We start from the raw sequence: 25468 nt of genomic DNA on the forward strand, positions 1-25468 counted from the left end.
TGTAAAGAAAAAAACAAATTGGAACAAGATAATAAGGAAACATTCTACTGTTAGACTATGAAAAAGAGGGGCTAATGGAAAATAATTTTTCATTTGCTTCATGGGTGAGCGACATACTGTTTTCATCTGTGAGTTCAAGAACATTGTGTTTGGAGGTGGTCATTGATTTATGAATGTCAAGCTCTCTGGGTTACTGAATTCAAAAGTTTCCAGAGACGCGATCTCACAGAGACTGAGTAATAAGTACTCCATCTTTCAAAGTGGGTGGTGTTTTCCTCTCCATTTTTTTCAGTTGAGGAAACGGAGCACTGAGAGGGGAGTGGTATATAATTGGCACTTGAACTCCGGTTTCGCTGAGTCTAAGACCTAAGCTCCCAGCCGCTATGAATCTGTGGTGACGCCTCCCATTCCCCTTTCTGTCTCCCAGGAAATGGGCAATTGAAAGGGAAGTATCATCCCATATCCAGGTGTTATTCTTGAGTCACACTGTTGGGCTTGCTGCTACCCTTCCTTCTCATTCCTCCCGCGCCCTCTTTAATTGACAGTGCAACCCATTTGCTGTGACTCCAACTGCATTAACTGTGTGTGGGTTTTTTTTTTTTTTTAAGATTTTATTTATTTATTTGAAAGAGAATGAGAGAAAGAGCAGGAGAGTGGGGGAGGGGCAGAATGAAAAATCAGACTCCCCACTGAGCAGGGAGCCTGATGCGGGACTCGATCCAGGGACTCCAGGATTGTTACCGGAGGCAGTCAACCAACTGAGCCACCCAGGCACCCCGGTGTCGTTTTTATTGTTGTTGGTGTTGTTTTTAATATGTCAAGCCTACGGAAAAGTGTAGAGACTGTTAGAATACAGTGGTAGATCTGTTACCCAGCCTTGTAAAATTTAAACATTTTGGTGTAATCCCTTCAAAATCTTTGGGTCTTGAATAAATGAAACACATAATTACAGATAAAGTTGAAACCCCTTGTTGTCTTTGCTAGTTTAATGAACCTCCCTCTTGGCTCACGTCCGACATGGAGATTTGTCATCTCCCTGCGTGTGTTGGTGGATATATATACATACGTGGGAAAACACAAACGATATTTAGTATTTCTGCAAGAAATGCTTCCCAAGAATGGTGTGGTGCACCCACTGCTTTAGTCATCAGCATACATAAAGCTCTCTTTGTTCATTCTGACTGCTCCGTAGCATACCTCTCTGTCCAGATTATAACTTACCCGTTCTCCACTTGACGGATATTTATGTTGCTTCTGATATTTCAATGTGTTTATTTTATTTATCTAAGAGATTGGCAGAGAGAAAACAAGAAGAGAGGAAACACAAGCCAGGGGCAGGGAGAGGGAGAAGCAGGCTTCTCGTTGAGCAGGGAGCCTGATGTGGGGCTCAATCCCGGGGCCCTGGGATCATGACTTGAGCTGAAGGCAGACGCTTAACCCACTGAGCCACCCAGGCACCCTGATATTTCAATGTTAAAGAAGAGAGTAACAATGAAAAGTCGTGCGCATGCCTCCTTAGGCACATGTGTGAGTTTTTTCTAGGATTAGAATCTCTCAGTCACATGTAGGAACATGTCCAATTTGAGTGGCTCCTGCCATACTTTTTCAAAGCAGTTGTACTAAATTTTACTCCCACTGACAACTCCTGATGTTTTCACACATGTTAATTTTTGCCAGCCTGATGGACCTAAGTTGCATCTGACTGCACTTTGTATTTAACTTTTTCTGATTCCTTTTCCTGATTACCTTTTCATGTGATTATTGGCCATTAAGGTTTCCTCTTCTGTGAATTACCTCTTCTTAGCTCTGCCTGTTCTATTATTGGATTGTTTGCTTTTTACATTTCACTGTAAGTCTTTTTTGTGCACATTGCCAGAATTTCTTCTAGTCTTCGGCTTTTCTTTTTGCTAATTATAAGTTCTTTGCAGCATAGAAGTCTCGGGTTTCTAATTAGTCGTATTTTGTCAATGTTTTGGCCTTGTTTGGAAAAATCTGATTATGGGTTATAAACATATGTCTTGGTTTCTTCTAAAAGTTTTAGAGATTTATTATTTTTCACACATGTCTCTGTATTACCTGAAGTTGATTTCTGTGTGTGTGGCATAATCAATTTATTTAATTTTTTCATATAGAGGAACAGTTACACCATTTTCTCCATTGATGGGTAAAGCATGTCTCTTATGAAATTTCTGGCTCACTATTCCATTGGGCCATTCATGATTTTCTGTGACAATGTCTTAACTACTATGACTTTAAAAATGTGGTGCATCTTATAGGACAATTTGTCTTCCAAGTTACCTGGGTATTCTGATTCTTGTATACCTCCATGTCAGTGTTCAGGGAAACTGTCAAACACCATGATGAACCCTTTGGGATTTTTCATTTTATTGCACTGAATTAATATATTAATAGTGGGAATATTGACATCTTAAAATCTTTCTCTAGCCATAAAATATTTTCTCTGTTTAGGTTTACTTGTAAGTTTTGAATATTTAGACTTATTCTTAGGTACATTAGAGATTTTGTTCTTGTAAATGAGTTCTTAAAATAATGAAAAAAATACTTTTTCTGGTGTGTGTAGGAACACAGCTGATTCATGTGACTTGATGTTTAATCTAACAAATTGGCTAAGCCCTATTCATACAGTCATCTTTGCATTTTCTATGTAACTGATTATCTCATTTGTGAAAAACAATAAGTTTTTCTTTTCCAAGTCTGTTTGTTTTTTGTTCTTTGGCTATGACCACCAATACATGCTAAAAAAGTATTTGGTAATTTGTTTCATTTCTGTTTTTATTAATTTATTAATTAATTTATTTATTTTAAGAATTTATTTATTTGACAGAGAGAAAGATCACAAGTAGGCAGAGAGAGAGGAAGGGAAGCAGGCTCCCTGCTGAGCAGAGAGCCTGATGCGGGGCTCCATCCCAGGACCCTGGGATCATGACCTGAGCCGAAGGCAGAGGCTTTAACCCACTGAGCCACCCAGGCCCCCCCTCAGTTCTGTTTTTAAAGGGAATACTTCCATCAACACTGACAATTGCCATAGATCTCTTACCAAGCTAAAGAAGCTCCCTTCTAATTCTACATTGCCATATTATCATGAAAGGGCACTATAGTTTGCCAAATATATTCTTCTCGTGTCTGTTGAGATAATCATTGGCTTTTTCTCTTTCCTTGAATTTGTGTGGTGAATTGTATTATTAGATACTTAAATGTTAGATCATCTTTGCATTCTGGATTAAACCCTATTTATTCTTGAATTATAAAATTATAGTTGTATATTATATATGATATATAATTATATGTATGTTATCACTATAATATGTAAATGCATAAATGTCTAATATACATTAGGAATATATAATGTATTTAGAAGCTCTTATTTATATTCCTAAAAAATATTAACTAATAATTTCTTTTGCTCTTAGTTTCCTTGTTTGTTCTTGTAACAGTTATGCTGGCTTCATACAAAGATAGCCAAATAGACTTTGAAAATTTAGAACCAAAACAGGAGGGTGCCTGGGTGGCTTAGTCAGTTAAGCATCGACTCTTGGTTTCAGCTCAGGTCATGGTCTTGGGGTCATGAGATGGAACCCCATATTGGGCTCCACAGTCAGCGTGGAGTCTGCTTGGGACTATCTCTCCTCCTCCCTCCCCTCCCCCTGCTTGTGTGCTCTCTCTCTAAAATAAATAAATCTTGGGGCGCCTGGGTGGCTCAGTGGGTTAAAGCCTCTGCCTTCGGCTCGGGTCATGATCCCAGGGTCCTGGGATCGAGCCCCGCATCGGGCTCTCTGCTCAGCGGGGAGCCTGCTTCCTCCTCTCTCTCTGCCTGCTTCTCTGCCTGCTTGTGATCTCCGTCTGTCAAATGAATAAATAAAATCTTTAAATAAATAAATAAATAAATCTTAAAAAAGAAAAAAACCAGTAATATCAAGTAATTTTAGGTAGGTTTAAAAACAAATGGAAATAGAATGCTGAGCGGCAGTAACACACAGGATGGGAAGCAGAGGCATTGGGAGGAAAGCTTGCATCAGGGGAAGGAGATCACCTTTAGACTGGATGTCAGGTATGCATGTTAAATCTGATATTCTGATAATCTTTAATCTGCTATGCTTGGGGCTAATCCTGCTGTGGACTGTTTGCTGGTTCTCACATGTGGTATTCCTCGTGTGTCCTTATTCTTTTGGTGATGAGTTTGTCTTTGGTTTGGGGCTGCCCTCAGGTCTGGCCTTCCGGAGAGGTTCGCTGCTTGCTAGTGCCAGGCAAGTGTGCAGCAGGAGGAAGGGGGTGGGGATATCGCACACCTAGGACCAGGTTTGTGGTCATTGTCCTGTGACTTCACAAGACTTGGCAGGTAGTTAACTTCAGATCACAACTATATGTGATTTATAGGCTTGGGGTCATGACTCAGAAGGGAGACTTTTTATCTATTTCCTAGCCTGGAGCCTAAACTGAGACAGACAGACTTCCTTGTTTTCCCCAGTGCAAGTGGGTAGATACACACACACACACACACACACACACACACACCCCTGCACTCTTTTACTGATAAGGGATCTTCAAGCCTTCTAGCTTAGTGATTGTTCTTAGTTTTCGCTCACTGCCTCTGTCAAGGCTCAGGGCTCCTTTTTCCCCCAGTAATATTTAATGCCCTGTCTCCGTAATCTGACGGTGTGCTGCCAGGGCTGTCTGTCACCTTGGCTTATGGTTCCCTTTTAACTCAATAATGAATTGAAAAGAGTATTATATTTTCTCCATAACCTCTGAATCCTTTTAGTAATTAAAAAAAAAAAAATTCCTTCCTCTTAGGACCAACTCAGCATTTTCTTGTTGGAAATTTGATGAGTATAATGTTCTCCCACTTTATCTCTGCCCCTTGCAAGGGGCTGTAACAGATACAGAGTATTTTTACTGGGGTGCAATTTGTTTTCAATGGTTTTTCTTTACATAGATACAGCTCTTTTTATGTACATTGGTACTTTATAAGAAATAGCATTTTATGTACCTTTTCAGGTAAACTTTCAAAAATCTTATAGTTGGCCTATTCTGTACCTTTGGTAATAATTCTAGCTTCCAGGAGTGCAGGGGTGATTCATCAGTTAAGCATCTGGCTCATGATTTGGGCTTAGGTCATGATCTCAGGGTCACGTAGGGCTCTGCTCTGAACGTGGGCCCACGTAGGGGCTCTGCTCTGAACGTGGAACCTGCTTGAGATTATCTCCCTCACCATCTGCACCCCTGCCCCCCGCCACCAAATTATAGCTTTCAAACATTTTTTGTTCCTATCAGCATTGTTTTGTGGCCCATTTTCTAGTTCTAGTGGCAGATCCTTTCACTTTTTGGTTTCTAAGTTGAGGCTCTAAATTGGGTAAGAATTATTTTTCTTCATAAAGATGGCATTTAATTCTGTGCTCTTTTCTGATTCTTCCTTCCTCCCTCCCTCCCTCTCTTTCTTTCTTTCTTCTTTTTTTGCAAGGGGGAAGAAATGTGTAGAAGGCCTGATTATTTTAGATTGAGGAACTTGAATTTAGGGGACTTAGCCTTCATACCTTGCTTTGTAAATAAGAGAATCACCAATCTGGGCAGTTACGGGGCTTACTGAAGACGAGTTAGCTCTCCCCGGCATCAGAATCAGCGAGAAGCATTCACTCCATTGTTTTACTTTAGCAGAAATGGGAAACTAAGCTTGATTTATATCTTACGACTGGTCCTTTATCCAGTGTAGAGTGAAATCTCCCTTTTAGAATGTCAGTTGCATACACACTTTTTATCTAAATAGTTACTAAATCACAAAAGGTTAATTACCAGTCTGAGAGCTTGTGCCACGTGTTCTCTTTTCCACCTGGCTACAGGTGGAAATGACTACATTATTATCTTAAAAAATCACATTGTGTGGACTGTGAGGGGATGTGCAGCAGGCACCAGGGGGATCATTTTGGTACCCCTGTAAGCCCTAGTGCCGTGCAGTGCCCCACCCCTAGCTGGCATTCTCTAAATGTCTGTGAGTGTGCAGACAAGTCAGTGAGGTGCATAGTGAAGATGAACACCGTATGTGGCTCCTTAGCGTTCAGGCTTGGTGGAATTGTTATGACTTCTTTCGAGATCACATGATAGATAGGGTGAGGTAAACGTCTCAGATTGGGAACATCTGCTGTGCAGGGCAGCCAAGAGGCCTCCCTCCACGCCATCAGCCTGAGATGTAATTGGTGGACGTGAAAAGGGCATGAATGGGGACTTCTCTTTTTAGCATCAAGGACAATTTTTTCGGAATAAAATAATCCTGTTTTCTTTACATCTTTGTTCCTTGGGCAATGCAGAATTCTGCAACTTCTCTGATTACAGAGAAATTTCTGACTAGTGATTTGGATTTAGCACAATAAGCTTTTTTTTTTTTTTTTTAAAGATTTTTGTTTATTGGGGCACCTGGGTGGCTCAGTGGGTTAAGCCTCTGCCTTCGGCTCAGGTCATGATCTTAGGGTCCTGGGATCAAGCCCCGCATCGGGCTCTCTGCTCAGCAGTGAGCCTGCTTCCCCCTCTCTCTGCTTGCCTCTCTGCCTACTTGTGATCTCTCTCTCTCTCTGTCAAATGAATGAATAAAATCTTAAAAAAAAATCTTTTTTTTTTTTTAACTTATTTGACAGAAAGAGAGAGATCACAAGTAGGCAGAGAGGCAGGCAGAGAGAGAGGGGGAAGCAGGCTCCCCACTGAGCAGTGTGCCCAATACAGGGCTCAATCCCAGGACCCTGGGATCATGACCTGAGCTGAAGGCAGAGGCTTTAACCCACTGAGCCACCCAGGCGCCCCTAGCACAATAAGCTTTATAAAAGTGTTGAGTTCCATCTGATCATGTTTTTGTTTTCCCTAGATTTTTTACGAACGATATGATAATAATTCAATGAGGTGGTTTTTTAACGTTTTTGAAAATTACTGTTACGACTGAAATAGCACGTCTTGATTCTTGAGAAAGAAGAGAAAATGAACGTTTATATACTTCTCCTTCATTTCAGTGCATTGTAGTCCAGGCTCTTCTTGATAAAGTGATTCTAATTCCAGATTAAGTTATTTTTATAAGTACAGTGTCAAGCATTACTTTTGATATTTGCTTTAAGTTTTAGAACCACATGGAGAGCAGTGACTTAGGTACCTGTGTTCCCGGGGTTTTCAATGCTTGCTGCCACTGCTTTTGCTCTGTTGTGTTTTTTAGGCAGGAAATGTAGATGATGTTCTTTGTGACCTGCCACATTTCTGAAACTGTTGTATAATATCCTCATGTGGGAACATCAGTATAGTTGGTTGTGGAATTTATGGACCTCATTTTCTCTATTTAATGGAGATTTAGTTTGCTTGTGTTCTGTCCTTTGGAATTCTTCTGTCGCAGTAGCTTGGCAATACCCTATTTTGTCTCTCTTTCTCTAGGTATTTGATTTGTTAGCTTTTTGTTTATTTTTTTGTTTTTTCTTTTTATACATAAAGAATTTTTATCCTTACCCTTGAGATTGCAAAATCTAACCAAGTTATATCTAAATTCTGGTTGCTTTTAATTAACTCTGTTTTGTAATTTACACAAACGCAAACCAGTAATCTGAGGTCTTTCTTCTTAAGCAGTAACTTATGTTTCAAGCTATCTTACTCAGCTTTGTCCTGATCTTTCTCGGATTCATAGTAACTAGATGTTTCCCTCTGTATGCCTCCTTTCCTTTGACTCTTATCATCTCTGATCTTCTGAGTGCTGAGCGAATTTCTTCAATATGTCTTCAACTTGCCATTTCATGTTTTCTGGAATTTTCAACTTTGTTTCATTGTTTGAATTGCTGATTTTAATTCAGAAGTTGTTTTTCATCTTTGGTGGGCACAATAGTGGTTTTCAAAGATGTCCATTACTTAACCTCTGGAACCTGCAAATATTCTACTTTATTGGACAAGATGTGATTCAGTTAAGGATTTCAATATGGGGAGATGATCCTAGGTTATCTGGGTAGTCTAAGTGTAAGCACAAGGGTCCCTAAATGTGGAAAGGGGGAGTGGATGGGAAGGGTAGGCATTAGAATGATACAGTGTGAGGAAGACTTGATTGGCTGTTGCTGGCTTTCAGGGAAGGGGGGCCAAGAACCAAAGGATGTGGACAGTCTCTAGAAATTGGAAAAGACAAGAAAAAGTCACTGTACAACCTTTGGAAAGGAACACAGCTCTGCTAACACATTGATTTCGCCCAGTGAGAGACCCACTTTGGAATTCTGACCTCCAGGATTACAAAGTAATCAATTTGTATTTAAGCTGTGTGGTGATTTGTTACAGTAGCAGTAGGAAACTACAATCTCCATGTAGTTTTTACTGGTTTTTTTGTTTTGTTTTTTTTGTGTTCACCATGGCTTGTGCTCTTTTCAGTGCTAGTACCCTAACAAAGTACTTTGAGAATACAAATCAGTAATGTCCTATAACTTAATCTTTTTCTTTTAACCTTTCCTCCTCCCCCAGTAAATCTGCTCAAGGTGGGTATTTTCTATTCTTCAGAATGGTCCTCTCCTCTGAGGTTGCATTTTTGTCTTACTGTATTTAATTTTTTTTTTTCTGTTTGCTGTACTGTTATAAGCATGACTGCTTGAATGTATTATAGTCCAATCATAGTTGAGTTCGATTCTCCCTGAGCTTGATTTGGGTTTCTGCCTAAATCCCTTGGGTCCTCAAGAAGTAAGAAAGCTGGTTGACTCTACGCCGTTGGTGGCTTTGTCGGGGTCACCTTCACTTATACTCCAGACCTCCTTTTTGCAGATGAAAAGAGAGGAGATTTCATTCTTCTTTCAGTTCAGTCCTGTTACCCTCAATTCAGCTGACATTCCCTCTTTTTCTCAGGTATATTCTATCCTTACTATTCAATTCCAGGCATATTTTGTGCTGTCTTAATATTTAGCTTGCAATTTTTATGAAATGTAAAGTTCTTATTCAGAATTCTCTTGATACAGATAATAATAATTTAGCTCAGTTTTCTTATTTCACAGATGATAAAACTGGGGTTCAAACAGTCATGTAAGTTATGTCATTAAATGTGGTCTGGTGTTTACAAAGTTGGAACACTGTGAAATACTGTGTGCTTGGTGTTTGATTTAAAAATGGATTTGTCCAGAGAAAGTAAACGGTTATAGGGGCTAAAGGGAAGAGAGAGTTTTGCATTTCTAGTTAGAATTTATTTTTTTGTGTATTGTGTGTCCTTTGCAGAAAGGAAACTTGTAAACATTTCTGGAATTTATTAATGCAACCAACGTATTGTTAGCATCTAATCTAACAGTTGAATGCTGTACAACAATGAACAAGAAAGTTAGGATTTCTGCTCTCATAGGGTTTATGGCCTATTATGAGGAAGTGTTAATTGAGCAATTATTATACAGTGTGCTGAGTGTTAATGTGGGATAAATGCAGAGAACTGTAGCAGAAAACACCTTGCCTAGACTTGGGAATGTCTAGGGAAACTGACGGTTTCCTTTCTGCGTGAAGAATGAGAGCAAGGGAGCCAGGTGAAAACTGGGGGATGATTGTTCTAGGCCAGTGGGAGTCAAAGTGTGGTCTCTGGACCGGCAGCATCAGTATCACCTGGGGAACCACTTTATATCTGCCGAATCAGTAATTTTCAGGATCTGGCCAGCAATCTATGGTTTAGAAACCCTCCAAGTGATCTTGTTAGAGAAAACCACTGTTCTGAGAAGCAGAGATGAGGGAGAGCACATCCCATTATCTAGAGCTAAAGAAGAGGGCTGGAAGTCCTTAGCACTTTGGGTTGAGGCTGGAGGTCAGGTGTAGGAGTTCACAACACTGGGATGGAAGGTAGACCCCTTCCATTGTAACGGAAGAGGAAGAAAGGATGGATTCTTGAATAGGTGATTTTGTTTTTCATCAAAGAGAACAACAGTAGGTAAGCTTCAATTAGCCACTGTGGAGAAGAGGGAGAATAATGGGAAAATCAAGCCCCTTGTGCACCTGAAGTCTCCATTGAGGTGAGATGTCATGAATTTAGATCAGAAACAATCTGCCAGATATGTCAATTTTCTTGAACGTTTCTCAGAAGCCTTGGTATAGATGTGGAAATGACATCCAGTTGCATTCAGCCAAGACTGGTGTTACTTCAAGAGACTGGTCACGGAAGGGCAGTGAGGCAAGTAGGCTAAAGGAGAAAGGTCTCTTCTTCCTTATCTGAAGTTACAATAGTCAAGGTCTGAAAACTGAAGACTTTTTCATAATTCACTTAGTGGCAAAACCTCAGAATGAATTTATGTGAGGTTATTTATAACTTATTTATCTAATTTAATGTATATGTTAATATATTTTGCTATAGAAAATAATGTGTATGATTATGGAATGAGGCTTCAAATTTTGTTGGGGGATATTTTATTGTCTGAGGATTATCTACTGTGTAACTGTTCTTAAAACCAGAAAATAAATAATTGAGTTTTGAAGGATCTGACCTCAGAATCATCAAGGAGAGAATGTATTTCTGTCTTAGCAATAAAGAGGTTGAAATGGATACTATGAAATCTAAGCTGTATAGGGAAAGGGAGAAAATAGCGAGAGTATCCCGTGGGGAAGGTAGGATGCATAAGGAAATAGATGACTTCAAAGAATTGATGTATTGGGCATCAAATGAGAAAATTGGAAAAATGACAGGTGTGGTGAGTAATTAAAGTGTAAAATTTATTTCCAGAGGCAGATAGTTCCGAGTGGTTACAAAGTTCAGGGTGTGACCATGGGAGTGGGCAGCTGAGTTATAATGAAATAGAAGGTTATTAGGGTTGGGGTCAAGAAACTGAAAGGCAAGAAAATTAGATGAAATAACCAGAGGACTGGCAAGATTTGGGGTAGAGTGGGACATGACAAACCAGGTTCTCAGATCTCGAATGAATGAGACTTTTTGGAAAGTAAACAAAATTATCAGGGTGTGTAAGACAAGGTCTTCACTCTTTTCTTGGGCCATGATCTCCTTAAGAGACAGCTTAAGGAGATCTCCTTATCAAACAGCTGATAAATAATGATACACATGGTAAGGGTAATGATAGAAACATGATCTAAAAGGTCTTAAAGTCTAAATGAGGAGAGACTAAATGTCTGGACAAGTCAGAATAGTAACCATTTAATAAGCATTTCGCACAGTGTTTATTAAAATTTATGCACACCCTATGGATATTCAGTATAACATTGGATCAAAAATAGTGGTTAAAACTGTCATATTTGCTAAGTCATTGGTTAAACATAAAAAGTTAGGATGTGACCTGTCTTTAAATAATTTCTGATTCTAGGAGTCTCAGACAAACTCAAGGCTTCAGGAAAATCACTATTGTACTTGATGTGTAATTTTCACATTTCTATTTTATGTTACTCTTTATTTTCTAATTTTAATCATTTTATTGACTACCTATATTATGTTATAAACTTGCTCAGTCCCTTTTGGATTCAAATGAGGATAATTAATAAATGAGTGTATTCTAATTGCTGAAAAATAAGAACACATAATAAAACATCCTTACTTCACATTTTAGAAAAACCTGAAGTACACTTCACTTTTTGTAGAGCAGCGTCAAAGTGTCAACTACAGTTTGGATTACATTGGAGGTTACATTAGGTAACATATTTTTTATGTCCTCCAAAGAGAAAAAAGTTCTCCAACGTCATAGATTGGTCGACAAATGCTATTCTGGGGATAAGGAGTCATGGGGGTAGACAGTGTTGACCACAGGAATGTCGAATAGCAAATGCTGGCTTTGGGCAGAGCAGCTTTGATGGATGGTGACCTCTCTGAAATGTTGGTACTGATGGGCCTTGAGGGGACTTGCATTACAAAGTGTTTGTCACAGATCGAACATACTATGTGAGAACAGAAATGCAGAATAATGGAGCAATAATACCCTATCTATAAACCAACTGTGTTTACAGATTCCCTAAATAACAGGTCAGTGTAGGTTTTACGACGGTAAATACTCCGGTTGCAATCTCTGCTCAATTTTCATCTGTCTCATGTATTTTAAGCAAGATTTCTGGGCCATGTGGCTTTTCTAGTAGACTTCAATGACCTGCAACCACTAAGCACAGACCTTGTCATTTATTCAATTCCAGCTGTCTTTAATCTTGAGGACACTAAGACACTGAAGAGCCTTGGGTTTTCAGCATAATAATAGAATGTTATGCAGGATCAGATTTTCAGATTCTTTGCCTTTGTATATGTGTGTGTGTAGGTTTTCTCTTTCTTTCTTTCTTTTTTTTTTTTTTTTTTTTTGCCACATTTACCATACTGTACATCTTTAAATTTGGATCTGTGGTTTCTTCTTTCTTTTTCATCTTCCTTTCTCTTTTAGTTCACAGCCATGAATGAACCACAGTGCTTCTACAATGAGTCCATTGCCTTCTTTTATAACCGGAGTGGAAAGTATCTCGCCACAGAATGGAACACGGTCAGCAAGCTGGTGATGGGACTTGGAATCACTGTCTGTATCTTCATCATGTTGGCCAACCTACTGGTCATGGTAGCAATCTATGTCAACCGCCGCTTCCATTTTCCTATTTATTACCTAATGGCCAATCTGGCTGCTGCAGACTTCTTTGCTGGGTTGGCTTATTTCTACCTAATGTTCAACACAGGACCCAACACTCGGAGACTGACTGTCAGCACGTGGCTCCTCCGCCAGGGCCTCATTGACACCAGCCTGACAGCATCTGTGGCCAACTTACTGGCTATTGCAATCGAGAGGCACATTACGGTTTTCCGCATGCAGCTCCACACCCGGATGAGCAACCGGCGGGTGGTGGTGGTGATTGTGGTCATCTGGACTATGGCCATTGTCATGGGCGCTATACCCAGTGTGGGCTGGAACTGCATCTGTGATATCGAAAATTGTTCCAACATGGCGCCCCTCTACAGTGACTCTTACTTAGTCTTCTGGGCCATTTTCAACTTGGTGACCTTTGTCGTCATGGTGGTTCTCTATGCGCATATCTTTGGCTATGTTCGCCAGAGGACTATGAGAATGTCTCGGCATAGTTCTGGACCCCGGCGGAATCGGGATACCATGATGAGTCTTCTGAAGACGGTGGTCATTGTGCTTGGTAAGTTTTGTCTTGACCGTTAACTTATTTTATAGAATATTATTGTCTTTATATAAAACCGTATTTATAATAGTGGTAGGCAAATGAACATACAGGAATTAAAAGGGGGGATGAGGCACTTTATAACAAATGTCTAGGATGAAGTCAGCACACAGCTCTTTCTACAGTTGCAGAATTGGTTTTGGGGAAATGTCTCAGTGATGCGCTGTAAGTGATACAATGTAAAAGAGGTCATTAATGAATTTAGCTATCAAGTATTGAAAATAACAGCTTTCAGAGGGTTTCCTTATAGCCCAAATCATGTTATTTTTTGCCTTGTGGTCTCTTTATTACAGATTTTCAGAAAGTAAGTGCTTTTATATAATATGAATATGCTTTCATATATAGTTGTTTTTCTGAGACTCTTTCTAAATAAGTTATCTTCCACATTCTGTAGTTGTAATTACAAATATGGCGGTAAACATGCTAAGGTTTTGTATAGATTTGCTGCACAAAATAGCACTCTGTTGACCATCTTAATGGAAACTTATGTTTTCATTAAGTTTCTGTTTTTAGTGGCGGAAAATTCATATTTCAAGGTGAAGAGGAAGATTTTATTTTCCATACACTCCGGTAACTTCTGCCTTTCACTGTTGTTTTTCTTAGATGTAAATGCATGGGAAGGATCAGGGGAATATATTTATTCATTTACGTACTCAGAAAATACTTCTGAGTACCTCATATGTTCCAGACCCTGTGCTGACTCCTGGCCATGTACCCAAGAAGAAAAACAGAGAACATTTCTTTTTGAGCTTAGAGTACCTGTTTTAAAAGTTCACCCAGTGAGGGGTGCCTGGGTGGTGCAGTAGGTTAAACATCTGACCTTTGGTTTCAGTTTGGGTCATCATTTCGGGGTGGCGAGATCGAACCCTGCATTGGGCTATATGCTCAGTGTGGAGTCTGTTTGGGACAGTCTCTCCCTCTCTGCATCCCCCCCACTCTTTTTCTCAAATAATAAATCTTTTTTTTTTTTTTTAAATAAAAAGTAGAAGTTCACCCAGTGAAAATTTCTTTAAATAATTACCCTCTTGAATTACACTTTTTCCACAGGCTACATTCAGATTAATGTTTGATCACCATTTGAAAATATCTAAACATCTTGAGCATTTCATCTTTTCCCGTGGAAATTCACTGGAAAGTTCCTGTAATGCTCGTTGCATCAGTTTGTAGAGCAGTGTTGAATGAGTGTAACTTGGATTGTGTGACTCCTTGGAAACTCTGGGACTCATATTAATCTGAGCCACTGGAGAAGGGAGCCCTAATTATGGCTAACTAAGCTAACATTCTTGTTAAGGCATCAGTCCCATCCATTTTGGTAAGGGCGAATGCATCCAGGAGTTCATACCTGAGTATCCTGCCTGTGGTCCTCTGGTAGACCTCCAAGAATAAAAACAAAACCTTGAAATGGCTGACACAACAGAATCCCTGTCTTAGTTTACCATGATTGTTATTTTTGTGTGAAATGAAATAACATGAGATGTTTTACTTCTGCGTCGACTGAAATAGTTGTTCATTTACTGATGTTCTGAATGTTGGTTGAAACTTTTCATATGGGTGTACTTTTTCTATTACTATCTTGAGTGCTGCTTATTGTTCACAGAAACACCAGTAAACAGTGACTGCTGAACTTGAACTATGAACCTACCAAGTTATTGTTTTAATTTTGCCCTTTATATAATGTGTAGCACCTTCTGGTGTGTAGTAAGTTTTCATGATTCATATAAAATTAACTGTGCTTCATTGGATCGTTTTACAGGTTAGATGAGAATTATTTTGAGGCTTTATGGGGCAATAGCTTTGGTGTAGATCCGCCCCTGAGTGCCTCTCCCACACCACCGTGCCAACCCCAAACATGAAAATAACAGGATTAATGTTGCCCTCTGAGGTTTAAACTAGTAGCCTCTGTGAAGATTGAATATGTGTAACTATCTCTGGAATGAATAACATTTTTTATAGGGGTGTGATGGAAGAAATTTTAGAACATGGAAAACTCCAATCAGGGTGATAGGTGAAGATATTTGGTGAAGCAAGATGTGTATGTGATTGTAATATGAGAAGGAGAAACTAAATGGACTATAGCCTTTTTTAGAAAAGCAGCATGAGTGGAAGAATGGGTGGGGTGAGGGAATGGGTGGTTGGAAAGCTTAGACTAGGGAATTCACAATCCTCAACAATTGGATGTTTGTCAAGGTGATGTCTAATTTATACAATGTGTTCTTCTGAATCCTGTGTAGTCATAATGATTGGATGGAAGACATGACTTGGTCTTATAGAAACAAATCTAGTCTACTCGAAGCTCTTCCCACTGTAAATTCATTTATTGATCATCAGGCTTTGTGGGTGCACATTTGGTTTTTAACATCTGCCTTTTCTGTCAGATTGTCAGCTTTGTGATGGCCAGCAGGGACTGTTATGACATGTTGCCCATTTGGTCCACATTACCTGTCATGGTATCTGGCACAAAGTAGATGCTTATTAAGTAACTGATGAATGAATGAACATGGTGCAAAGCCATCAAGGCTTCAGAACTGAGGAGCAGAGAGAGCCGTGGTGAATTCACTAAGCTAAGACCAATGTATTGAGCTGTGTGGCAGAAGATAGACCTAGGTACACTCCTGTCACGTTAGGTGTCTTCCAATCAAATACAACAGCTTAGGAGGTGACTGTGGGATGATGATTAAGGTTTAATTAATTTTGTTAGAAACCTTCAGTTTCCACTTTACCATGTCAGAATGTCCTCTGGGTTTCAGACCTGTTCAGTTCCCATGATCAACGAAAGATGTGTTGGTCAACGAGTCAGACTCCCAGGAGTCAACATAAAGTAAAGACATCTTTGAGATGTATCATGGCAATACCGGTAGCAATTTTTCAGCACAAGGTTGTACGTATGCTACTTTTGAGGACTGAGTCTTAATATTTTTCGTTGTCAAATACTTATGTACCATTAATCATGTGCCCAGCCCTTCTCTACCTGAGGAATTAGTATTTACCAAAAAACCAAATCAAACAAAAAAACAGCTCTACAGAATATAGGTGCCATTATCTATTTGTTACCTTCACCTTCCAGAGGTGAAACCTGAGGTATGGGGAGATGAGGTAACTTGCCGGGAGCCACACAGCTAGATAAGGACAGAGGCTAGAAAACATTTCAGGCAGTCTGGTTCCAGAGCCCATGTGGGGTTTTCCTGTCTTTTGTTTTTACCTCCATGCGATCCTGCCTCTATAATAAAAACAACTACTAGCACAGGCTGTATTTTGTTATAAAGTTCCAACAGCTCTGTGCTATTTAATGGAAACATCGTGATCCCATTCAGTGCTGTTGATACTGCCTAGCTGTCTGTGCCTTGTTTCCTCTGATGAAGAAATCTCGAAGGGAACATTCCTTTACTCCTCTTCCTTCTGCTAAAGATGCTCACGACAGTCATTTTGTCAGTCCGTTTCCACTGCTTGGTGATGGAGCACCAAGAACCAACTGTTGATTGTGAGAGAGTGTTTTGCTCAAGGTGTATTTCACTTAAGGATTCACGGTTCCAAGCAAAAAGCCATGTAACCCTTCCCCAGGCTTGAATTCTCCCTATTGACATTTTGCCAAGAATTCTGGAGTGTGTTCCTAGTTGAATCAGAGTGGCCATCAAGAAGTTCTTCCTTATTTGACCACAGTCTATCTTGAGTTGTTAAGTCCTTGCCTTTCTTGCCATATTCCTCGTGTTGACCTTTGTGTTGGTGATAATTAGGAAAGCAAAGAAGCAGGATTTGGAAGGAGAAGAATATTTACTGTATGGAGGTCTTGGCATCCTTCCCCAGGAGAGAGTAAGGGACATAAAAAAGCAAAATAAATCCAGGTGGGGCTTACCTCTTTGGGGAGCAGGGAGGAGTCATGGTTTTTTTCTAGTTTGATCTGCTCTGGTTGGAAATGATCATCACTGAAATGAAATTACTACCTTTTACCTGCATACCCTGTGCCAGGGTCAATACTTGGCACCAGTTTTCACGTGCCATATATAATCTTACCAAGGTGTTATGTCCCAATAATGGGTCCGTGATTAAAGGAGCGAGACTGATACAAAGCGAAGGTCAAGCAAAACTTTATTTCGCGCCAAGCATCAAGAATCTAACCGAATGTTCGGGGCCGCACCTCTTACAAGAGAGGGCGACCCTTCTCTGTTTCACAGTCTAGCTTTTAAGGGCAAAGGCCATATGGTCGGGCCTGGCCACGCACAGGTGGCCAATGAGATTGTAACACACACAGGCAACTCCACAGTGATGCTAGGTGACCAATTGAGACAATGTACCCTAGTAGACATTTGAACCAGCCTCTTACACCTTGATTGGGATTGGCGCCAAAAGGGCTCCCAAAGGGCGGGGCCCATACTCCTTGGTAACCAGGGAGACAGTATGCATGCCCCCCACTGATCGGATGTCTCCACCTGGCCTGACCCACCTTTGTATCAGGGCTGTGTTACCTGTAAATCCCCTGGGGGAAGGGGAGCAGGGACAGTTTCTAAATAGGTCCTTACACAAGGAAAGTCGTATTTCGCCTGTTTTATACTGAGGGAACAGAGTTAACAGAGTTATACTGAATCTAGCAGAGGTCTTGATGCTTGTGGAGGAAATGCCATTCTGTAGGATGGAGGCAGAGAAGGAAAGCAGTGGCAGGAGCAATGCTCCTTATCTTCCAGGCACTGAAGGAATCAGGTGTGATTAGCATATGGTGGGTGTGCTGAAGAGTTTTGACTGGAGAGTCAAAGCCTCCATAATACACCAAGGCATTTAGGCTTCTGGCTGTAGGCGATCAAAGGTGGTAAGGGGTTCCTGATAACACCAGTTCCCTGTAGGGGTTCCCATATAATTTATCATCCAAACGAGATGCCTTTGGTAGTGAAGACAGGCACTAATTGGTTGGGACTCAGGAGCAAACAGGCCTAAACCAAGTGTAGTCCATGCGGGTGTGTGGTCACTCTGCTTCTGGGTTCTGCTTTTTGTTTATAGTCTTTCCACTTTTTCTTTTGGCTTTTTAAATGCAGATTTCAACTCTGGTTTTGATCCATTGTATAGATGGTGAGGAAGAACTTCTGTTTTTTGTTTCTGCTTTGTTTTAAAGCAAGGATCTGTCCAGATTTGAATTTTAGAGCTGAAAGAGTCCTTATAAATTACAAATAGTACAAAAACCCCCCAAAAAAATTACACCGTCCAGCTCCTTCATCCTACAAAGAGAGAGACTGAAGCTCCCGGGCTAATTGAGAAATTTAGATCTGAGTTCTCTGGTGGCCCAAGCCAAGATCCAGGTTTGCTCACTTCCAGAAAGGTTCTGTTCTTACCGGGTATGTCTCCATGTTGTTCAGTCCCACCCATAATTTCCATCATTTTCTTCCTTGTGAACTTCAGCATGTATTTATGGGGCTAGACCGCCAGGATGGGAGTAAACATTGTGGCTGTAAAGGTACCTGGACCCACAGAAAGGGTCACCTTGAATTTGGCCTCATTATAACCACCTAGTAATCTCTGTAATGAAACTATGACAAACGTCCTTGGGAACTGAATTACTTGCACAGCAGGTAATTTTTATACATTATAGCATCCTGTCAGCTTTAATAACAGCAGTTGTATGAATTTCTCATTTATCTTAGTTTATTATCAAGTTTGTTTTACCCACGGGGAGTGTGTATGTGTGTGTGTGTTTTCCCAGTTAATATTCATCAAGGTAGATGCCTCTGGGATCTTTCCTGACTCTGCTGTTAACCATTTGGGTGATTCTGGGCAAGTTACTTTGTCTGTGCCTTAATTTCTCTGTACTTTCATCTGTAGGAGGAAGTTGGCTAATTTGATTTCCAAGATTACAGTTCTGCTTACCACCCTGTCAATAAAACGATAAGGACATAACTCTCGTGGGTCAACCATGCAGAATTCTCTAGTAGAAAACACAGAAATAGAAATGGAATAAGAGCAAGGGATGGTGATCTTTCTCCATATCCACTTCTTTAATAATTAGCTTTAGATATCTATACCCCATTAGAGGGAGGGGCACATTCATACAGGATAATCTCAAATGAATTGTTTTGCTTTACCCCCCTCCCCGCCCCCATAGAGAGCTCTGTGCCAGGAAGAGAAGGCTTCCCAGTTGGTCCCATTGCAAGAGGAAAGGAGTGGAACCTCTTATTCCCTGGCCGCTGGTGACCAGCCACACATCCTGTTGCTCTGCACACGAACTAGAGCCATCCTAAGTCTCCTCAGGTCCCTGTGGCATCCCTGTTAAGACCTCTTTGAGGTGGGACCTAAGAGAATATTCATGAGAGCCCTGATTGTCTGGCCAGCCACGCGGCTGGCTTGGCACCCTGGGTGTGGTCAGGAGGGACATCCTACAGAAGCGCCACAGGGCAGCCCAGACCCCAAATCCACGGCCCTGGTCAAAAGCAAAAACAACTTTGAAATACCAGTTCTTTATACCCTTTTGTTGCCCAACTCCATTCAAATATTTTTACTCAGAAGCAACTCTCAAATAGAAAGGAAAAACAAAAATACCGCACGAACCTAACAGAGTTTCTTTTGAGGTGTGGACGGAGCAGCCAGAACACGAAGCTCTTTCTTATTTTAGGCCTCATGCAGACTTCGTGTTCCTGGGGCTCCTGTCAGTCCCCCTGTGAGCGCTGCACAGACATTTGTCCTTATCAGGAAAGGTCCCAAGAGATGTAACAATTCCTTGAACGGTGCGTGGTGACCCCCGGGAATCCACTGTTGCTGAGGGCTTGAGCTAGGGGATTTGGAATAAGATAGGCCAGAGTGTAGAATTCGAGCTCTGACCCCTCTCTTACTGGTTTCGTAACCGTGAGTGCTTGGTTTAATCCCTCTGAACCTCAGTTTCAGAATTAATAGTGGGATCTTTCTCAAGTGATGAGGACCACTCGATGCGCTGCGCACACAAAGCAAAGGCAGCCAGGGTCCGGCTAATATAAAACCTGAGAGGTAGCAAAGCTCCTCCTTACCATTAGGTCTTGTCAGCACGTGCACCCTCGCCCTTCTGTCCTTTCGCCACACCCACAGGCCAGCAGACCACGGCCAGTGGATTTGGTGGTTGAGATAGTGCTTCCTTTCTGGGCCGCGGTGTAGGCGTCCTACTGTGTTTTAGCCGCTCTCGGCTCCAGTTATAGGCTGTACCTTTGGTTCAGACGGGCCTTTGCTTTTCCAGAGCTCTGTCTGAACTGCAGTGGTGTCTGCATCTTCTTGAGCCGCAGCTCGATGTACTCAAAGTCCTGTTAGCATCATAAGTAGTGGCAGTTTTGACTTGGTAATTCTCTGAAGATTAAATGGCATTAACCCTTAAAATGAATTTTGGAAAAAAAAAAAATAAAGAGGGCTTCTGAAACGGAACAGGCCACTCTGCCAGTATCTATCAGAAAAGGTCATCAGGGGCATCTGGGTGGTGCAGTGGGTTAAGTGTCCGTCTGACTCTTGGTTTCAGCTCAGGTTGTGAACTCAGGGCAGTGAGATGGAGCCTCACGTCGGGCCCCGTGCTCAGTACGGAGTCTGCGTAACGCTCTCTCCCCCTCTGCCCCTTCCCTGCCCTGCACCTCTCCCCACCGCCCTGCCCATGTGCTCTCTCTCAAATAAATAAATAAATCTTCAAAAAAAAAAAAAAGGGTCTTCAGTTCCTTCAAATGGACGTGCTGTTATTAGGGCACAGCTGGTAGCCCAGCTACCATGAAGGGCACCGGTTCTGTTTGCTTTGGACCTACAGTGAAGGACAGGTTTGGCGTAAATGGAAGACTAGCCAGAGAGGCTGGGGTCATGACACCTTATTGCCGTTCCCTATTCAGGCCCAGCTTGACAGTGTATCCAGGTAGGGTTACTTGAGCTGGGGCCTCATCGCTGTTCCTCTGGAAAGAAAAGGATAAAAGATACTTAACTCCTACTCTCTCACTGCTACTTCATCAGTCTCCTCGGAGTACCATTATGGACATTCCACGATGGCGGGGCTTTATTATTTCCCAGCACCTAGAACAGGGGCTAGCATTTAGCCAACTCTAGATATTTGTAGAATAAATCAGTGAAATATACTTTTTATTCCGGATGGAATTTTACAGGCTCCCCGGTAACAGTAGAAATATACCTGTCTGGCTTGAAATTCAGCATAACGTAATAATGAGTCTCATTCAGAGGAGTAGTTGTAAGGCAGTTCCATGTCCTGCCTGTCAAGGACATTTCTGGGGGCTACGTTCCAGAGTGAGCTTGTTAATAATAGTTTATTTTGTCAACAAACATGTATTGAATGTCTAATAGGTCCTCTGTTAAGGAGTAGGTCCTCTCTAAGGAGCAGGAATGCAAAGTTCAGTGAAAAGAGGGGCCTCTTCTCAAGGCACTCTCATTTTAGTACATCGGGATAGGCCATTTACGTTAAATGCAATATAGTGTGGTAAAAATAAAATATGCAAGGTGCTGTGAGAATGCTGTCTTTCCATTGGGGCGGTGAAAAGGAAAGACTTCGTGATGGTGATTCGGAATTACAGCTTAGATGGTACGTAAGAGTTTGCCATGTGAACCCCAGCAAAGAAATAATTTCAGTAAATACTCTTGGAACTCTGAATTGAATTAAATATTCAGTCACCTCCTTAGAGCGCAGTTAATGCGTCACTTAGATATGACAATAAGTCCTGCTAGGCTGGCAAATCTGCTGGAGGCGGGAGGGAAGGCTTGCATAATTTTAAGACAATATTGTGTGTATCGTTTTTTGCCCTCATTTTTGAACTGGTACAATACATCTTTTTTAAAATTGACCATAGTTAGCAGCTTCACATGCAGTTGTTTGTAAAGGAAAGGAATGGATTTCTACATGTGCAAATTAACATCCTGTGGGAAGTAAGAAGGGCTCTGTAGTGACATGTATGTTTCAGGGCCTGAAAGAGTATTGCCAGGAAATATGGACATCTACACTTCAACACACATATGTGTGTGGGAATTGCCAGATTTAGCAAATAAAAGCAATTTGGGGGGGACGTGCTAACAAAAGTACTCATTGTTGATCTGAAAGTTAGATGATACACTTTATCCTGCAACCCCAGTACACAGCGTTGAATGGGAAGGAATGCATTTTAGATGGCAATCAACTCTCTCTACAAAGATTTTTCTCTCTTACAGGTTTCCATATTATCCTGAGATCGATTTAAATACATGAATGGTTTCGCTTATTTAATACTTCTGATATGTATTTTGAGTTGTCTAGAAATAGAGGGACATATCTGGTTTAATAAAATCTTTTATCTGTGTCTCGGAAGTTATGTTGGCTTACGAGCATACTGTATACGACATCCATCCAGTTCAAAACTGAATTATTCTCTCCTTTTACATGTTCTTCATCATGCTCTTTGGGAAAAAAAAGTACTTTAACGAAAGTTTGTTTTTCCATAGGAACAAAGGATGTTTTTTCCCCCTAGTGTTTGTACCTTTGATATTTTTCTTCTTTGAGGTCTAAATTACAGCCTTATGCTGCTGAGAAGCGACTTTTTATTCATGTATTTTAGTGCAGATGATAGTGTCTAGACTGAGTGTGGTCATGGCTTTACTTAAACCCTGGCAGGGCTCCTCCGCCAATAGAGGAGTTACTGTGATGATCCAAAGCAAATAAGAAGTTCTAATAGGGTGACACAGCAATAACAGGGTCTTTTTTGAAGAAGTGGGATTTAATCTGGCATCGGGAGACTGGAAATTCATGGCTTCACCTATTTATCCTGCCCAAGCAGACCTTTGTTGACACAAAGAACACTGCATTTTAAGCAGGGTTTTCCATGAGTTCATTCTAAATGGGCATTTCTGCACTTCAAAAAGCTTCTCTTCATGCAACCAGAGTGAATTCATTTGCCCAAGTTATTTTCCTTTCTTTTAGGAGAGGGGAAGATACACTTAGGAGTCCAGGACCTGCCCAGCGAACTGATGAAGTGAAAAGCTGACAAGCTTTTGCGGCAGCCAGCAAGTGATTCACCATGTTAACGCTGCAGGGATTTGCTCCGCTAACCTAGCTGAGCACGTGGTAGCCTGGAAAGCTCCTTTGTAAATTGCCCCAGCCCCAAAGGAAAAGCCACCCTATAAATTGAGGAGCTGGAATTAGTGAGGTTCAGACAAAAAATGGGAGTCTGTATTTGGACGTTCTACAAAGTATGTATGTAATGATCCAGATACACAGAAGTTGTAGAGATGAGAAGCACCAGCTTTATTTAGTTTGGCAAATTCTATACTGTCTTGGTCAGGGGTCGGGGGGCCAGGAAAGAGGTTTTCATAAAAATAAATTATTCGCAGGGTGCCTGGGTGACTCAGTGGGTTAAGCCTCTGCCTTTGGCTCAGGTCATGATCTCAGGGTCCTGGGATCGAGCCCCACATCAGGCTCTCTGCTCAGCATCGAGCCTGCTTCCTCCTCTCTCTCTACCTGCCTCTCTGCCTACTTGTGATCTCTGTCTGTCAAATAAATAAATATAATCTTTAAAAAAATAAAATAAAATAAATTAGTCGCAAGGTACCATGCACATACTTTACCATATTTGCAAGTATCAATACATACAGCATTTTATTTAAAATGCAAGAGGATGCTGCGGAAACAAGATGCAAGCAATAAGTCTAGAACACAAGACTGCTATAATTCTGTAATGGAATGTCTTAGCATTGTAGTTCAATCTGATTTGGTTCTGTCACTTTTAACCTGATGCCTTATTTAAACTTAAAAGACATTAGAAGCAGGAGCCGAAAAAAATAGGAACAGAATTAGAAAATGCAGTCATTCATAGGTTGATCTGTCTATAGTACATTACATAGTAAGCAATATATTACAGTATAATACATGACCCACGTGTCGTCCCTCAGCAACCAGGCTTACAGCTTTAATAATAGTGTTGTAGTAGCTTTATTACTCTGTGACTTACTGAGGTATGGAGTACTTTGACCCATTGTTTGATGCAGACCTCAAGGACTGTCTTTATAAATATATGTATTTAAATCGGAGAAACATTTTTGTTGAGAAGGTATTTTCTGAAGTGTATATTGCTAGTCTTTTAATTACTTCAACAGTTTAACATATAGCACAATGAAAGCATTTCTAGTTTGGTACATTTTTCTTCAGATATAAAGTTCTGAAGTTTTTAGGAGAATCACATGTTTTTATATAGCTTATAAAATGACTTAATTTATCAGTTTTTTTAAACATATCAGGTTGTAACAAATTGTCTACCATTGTGAGTTCTCATTTTTCCTCCCACATTGATTTTTCCTTGACCTTACTTTATAGCTAAATTTTAAAAAAAATATTTGATTTGGAGGGGTTAATTAGTATTAAGTGTTATTGAGTGTGGTTGTTAGTTTTATTTTAAATTAAGTGTTGCTACCAATTTTAACATCTCCCAAGTCAATATTTATAGTTTTGTTTAAAAAAAAAAAAAAAGATAATGTTAACATTCAAGGGCTTACTAGATCAAGACTCATTACATCCTACTACTTTGCCCCAAATATATATAATAGAAAAATTTCAAGCAAGAATCTTAATCCCTGTGAATTTCAGTTCGCTCATCTGGCAAATGTGGATAATACATTTTTGTGAAGATCGTATATGATAGTGGTTGTGAAAGCTCTTTGTATAGGAAATGTCACATAAATGTAAGTTATGAATGTTTTTGCAGCTGCTACTTATAGAGCAGTGACCAAAAAAACGTTTGGAACACCAAGCAAGAAATGTGATGTAGAGAGTTTACAAAGCCATTAACCATGTTGTAACTTCCAATTTGCCTCTTACTTTGGGCAAAGCACTTAACCCTTGTGATAGTTTCTTCATCTGTACCATGAGGGGCTTCACTCTGTCGGTGTCTCTCCAGGTGTGCCTGGAGGACCACCAGCACGTGAATCACCTGGGCTGCTTGTTGAACAGGCTCAGTGCTGGGTCCTAGCCCAGACCTACGGGAGCAGATTCTCTGTGGCGGCATCAGGTCATCATAGTTGAGTCATGTAGACCTGGCATTAAACCTGTCCTTGCTCATTTCTAAAATCTATTTCTCAGGGGCACCTGGGTGGCTCCGTGCCTTCAGCTCAGGTCATGATCCCAGGGTCTTGGGATCGAGCCCCGTGTCGGGCTCCTTGCTCATCAGGGAGCCTGCTGCCCCTCTGCTTCTGCTTGTGCACGCTCTCCTGCTCTCTCTCAAATAAATAAATAAAATCTTGGGGAAAAAAATCTATTTCCGCCTCTCCTACTAAAAGAGACACATAATGAGTACCACTTACCCAATGAGTAAGACCGGTGATGGCCCCCACACTTGGGTGTTTGTGGACTTGCTTTGCCAGCCATGGAATGAAGAGAGAAAGTAATGGAGGTTGGAAT

The 25468-nt window shown here is 40.8% G+C and overlaps 1 protein-coding gene across 7 annotated transcripts in view; it reads left to right on the top strand.

Moving 5' to 3' along the window:
* LPAR1 (lysophosphatidic acid receptor 1) overlaps nucleotides 1-25468 on the top strand; it is a 201171-nt gene that overhangs the window by 135004 nt on the left and 40699 nt on the right. For all 7 annotated transcript variants that reach the window (XM_032306780.1, XM_032306776.1, XM_032306777.1 and 4 more), the window contains one exon: nucleotides 12339-13086. In XM_032306780.1, coding sequence (XP_032162671.1) covers nucleotides 12339-13086 — 748 coding nt within the window. The remainder of the gene's footprint in view (nucleotides 1-12338; nucleotides 13087-25468) is intronic.

This window comes from Mustela erminea, chromosome 12 (assembly GCF_009829155.1).
Source record: "Mustela erminea isolate mMusErm1 chromosome 12, mMusErm1.Pri, whole genome shotgun sequence".
In the NCBI taxonomy this organism is placed as follows: domain Eukaryota; kingdom Metazoa; phylum Chordata; class Mammalia; order Carnivora; family Mustelidae; genus Mustela; species Mustela erminea.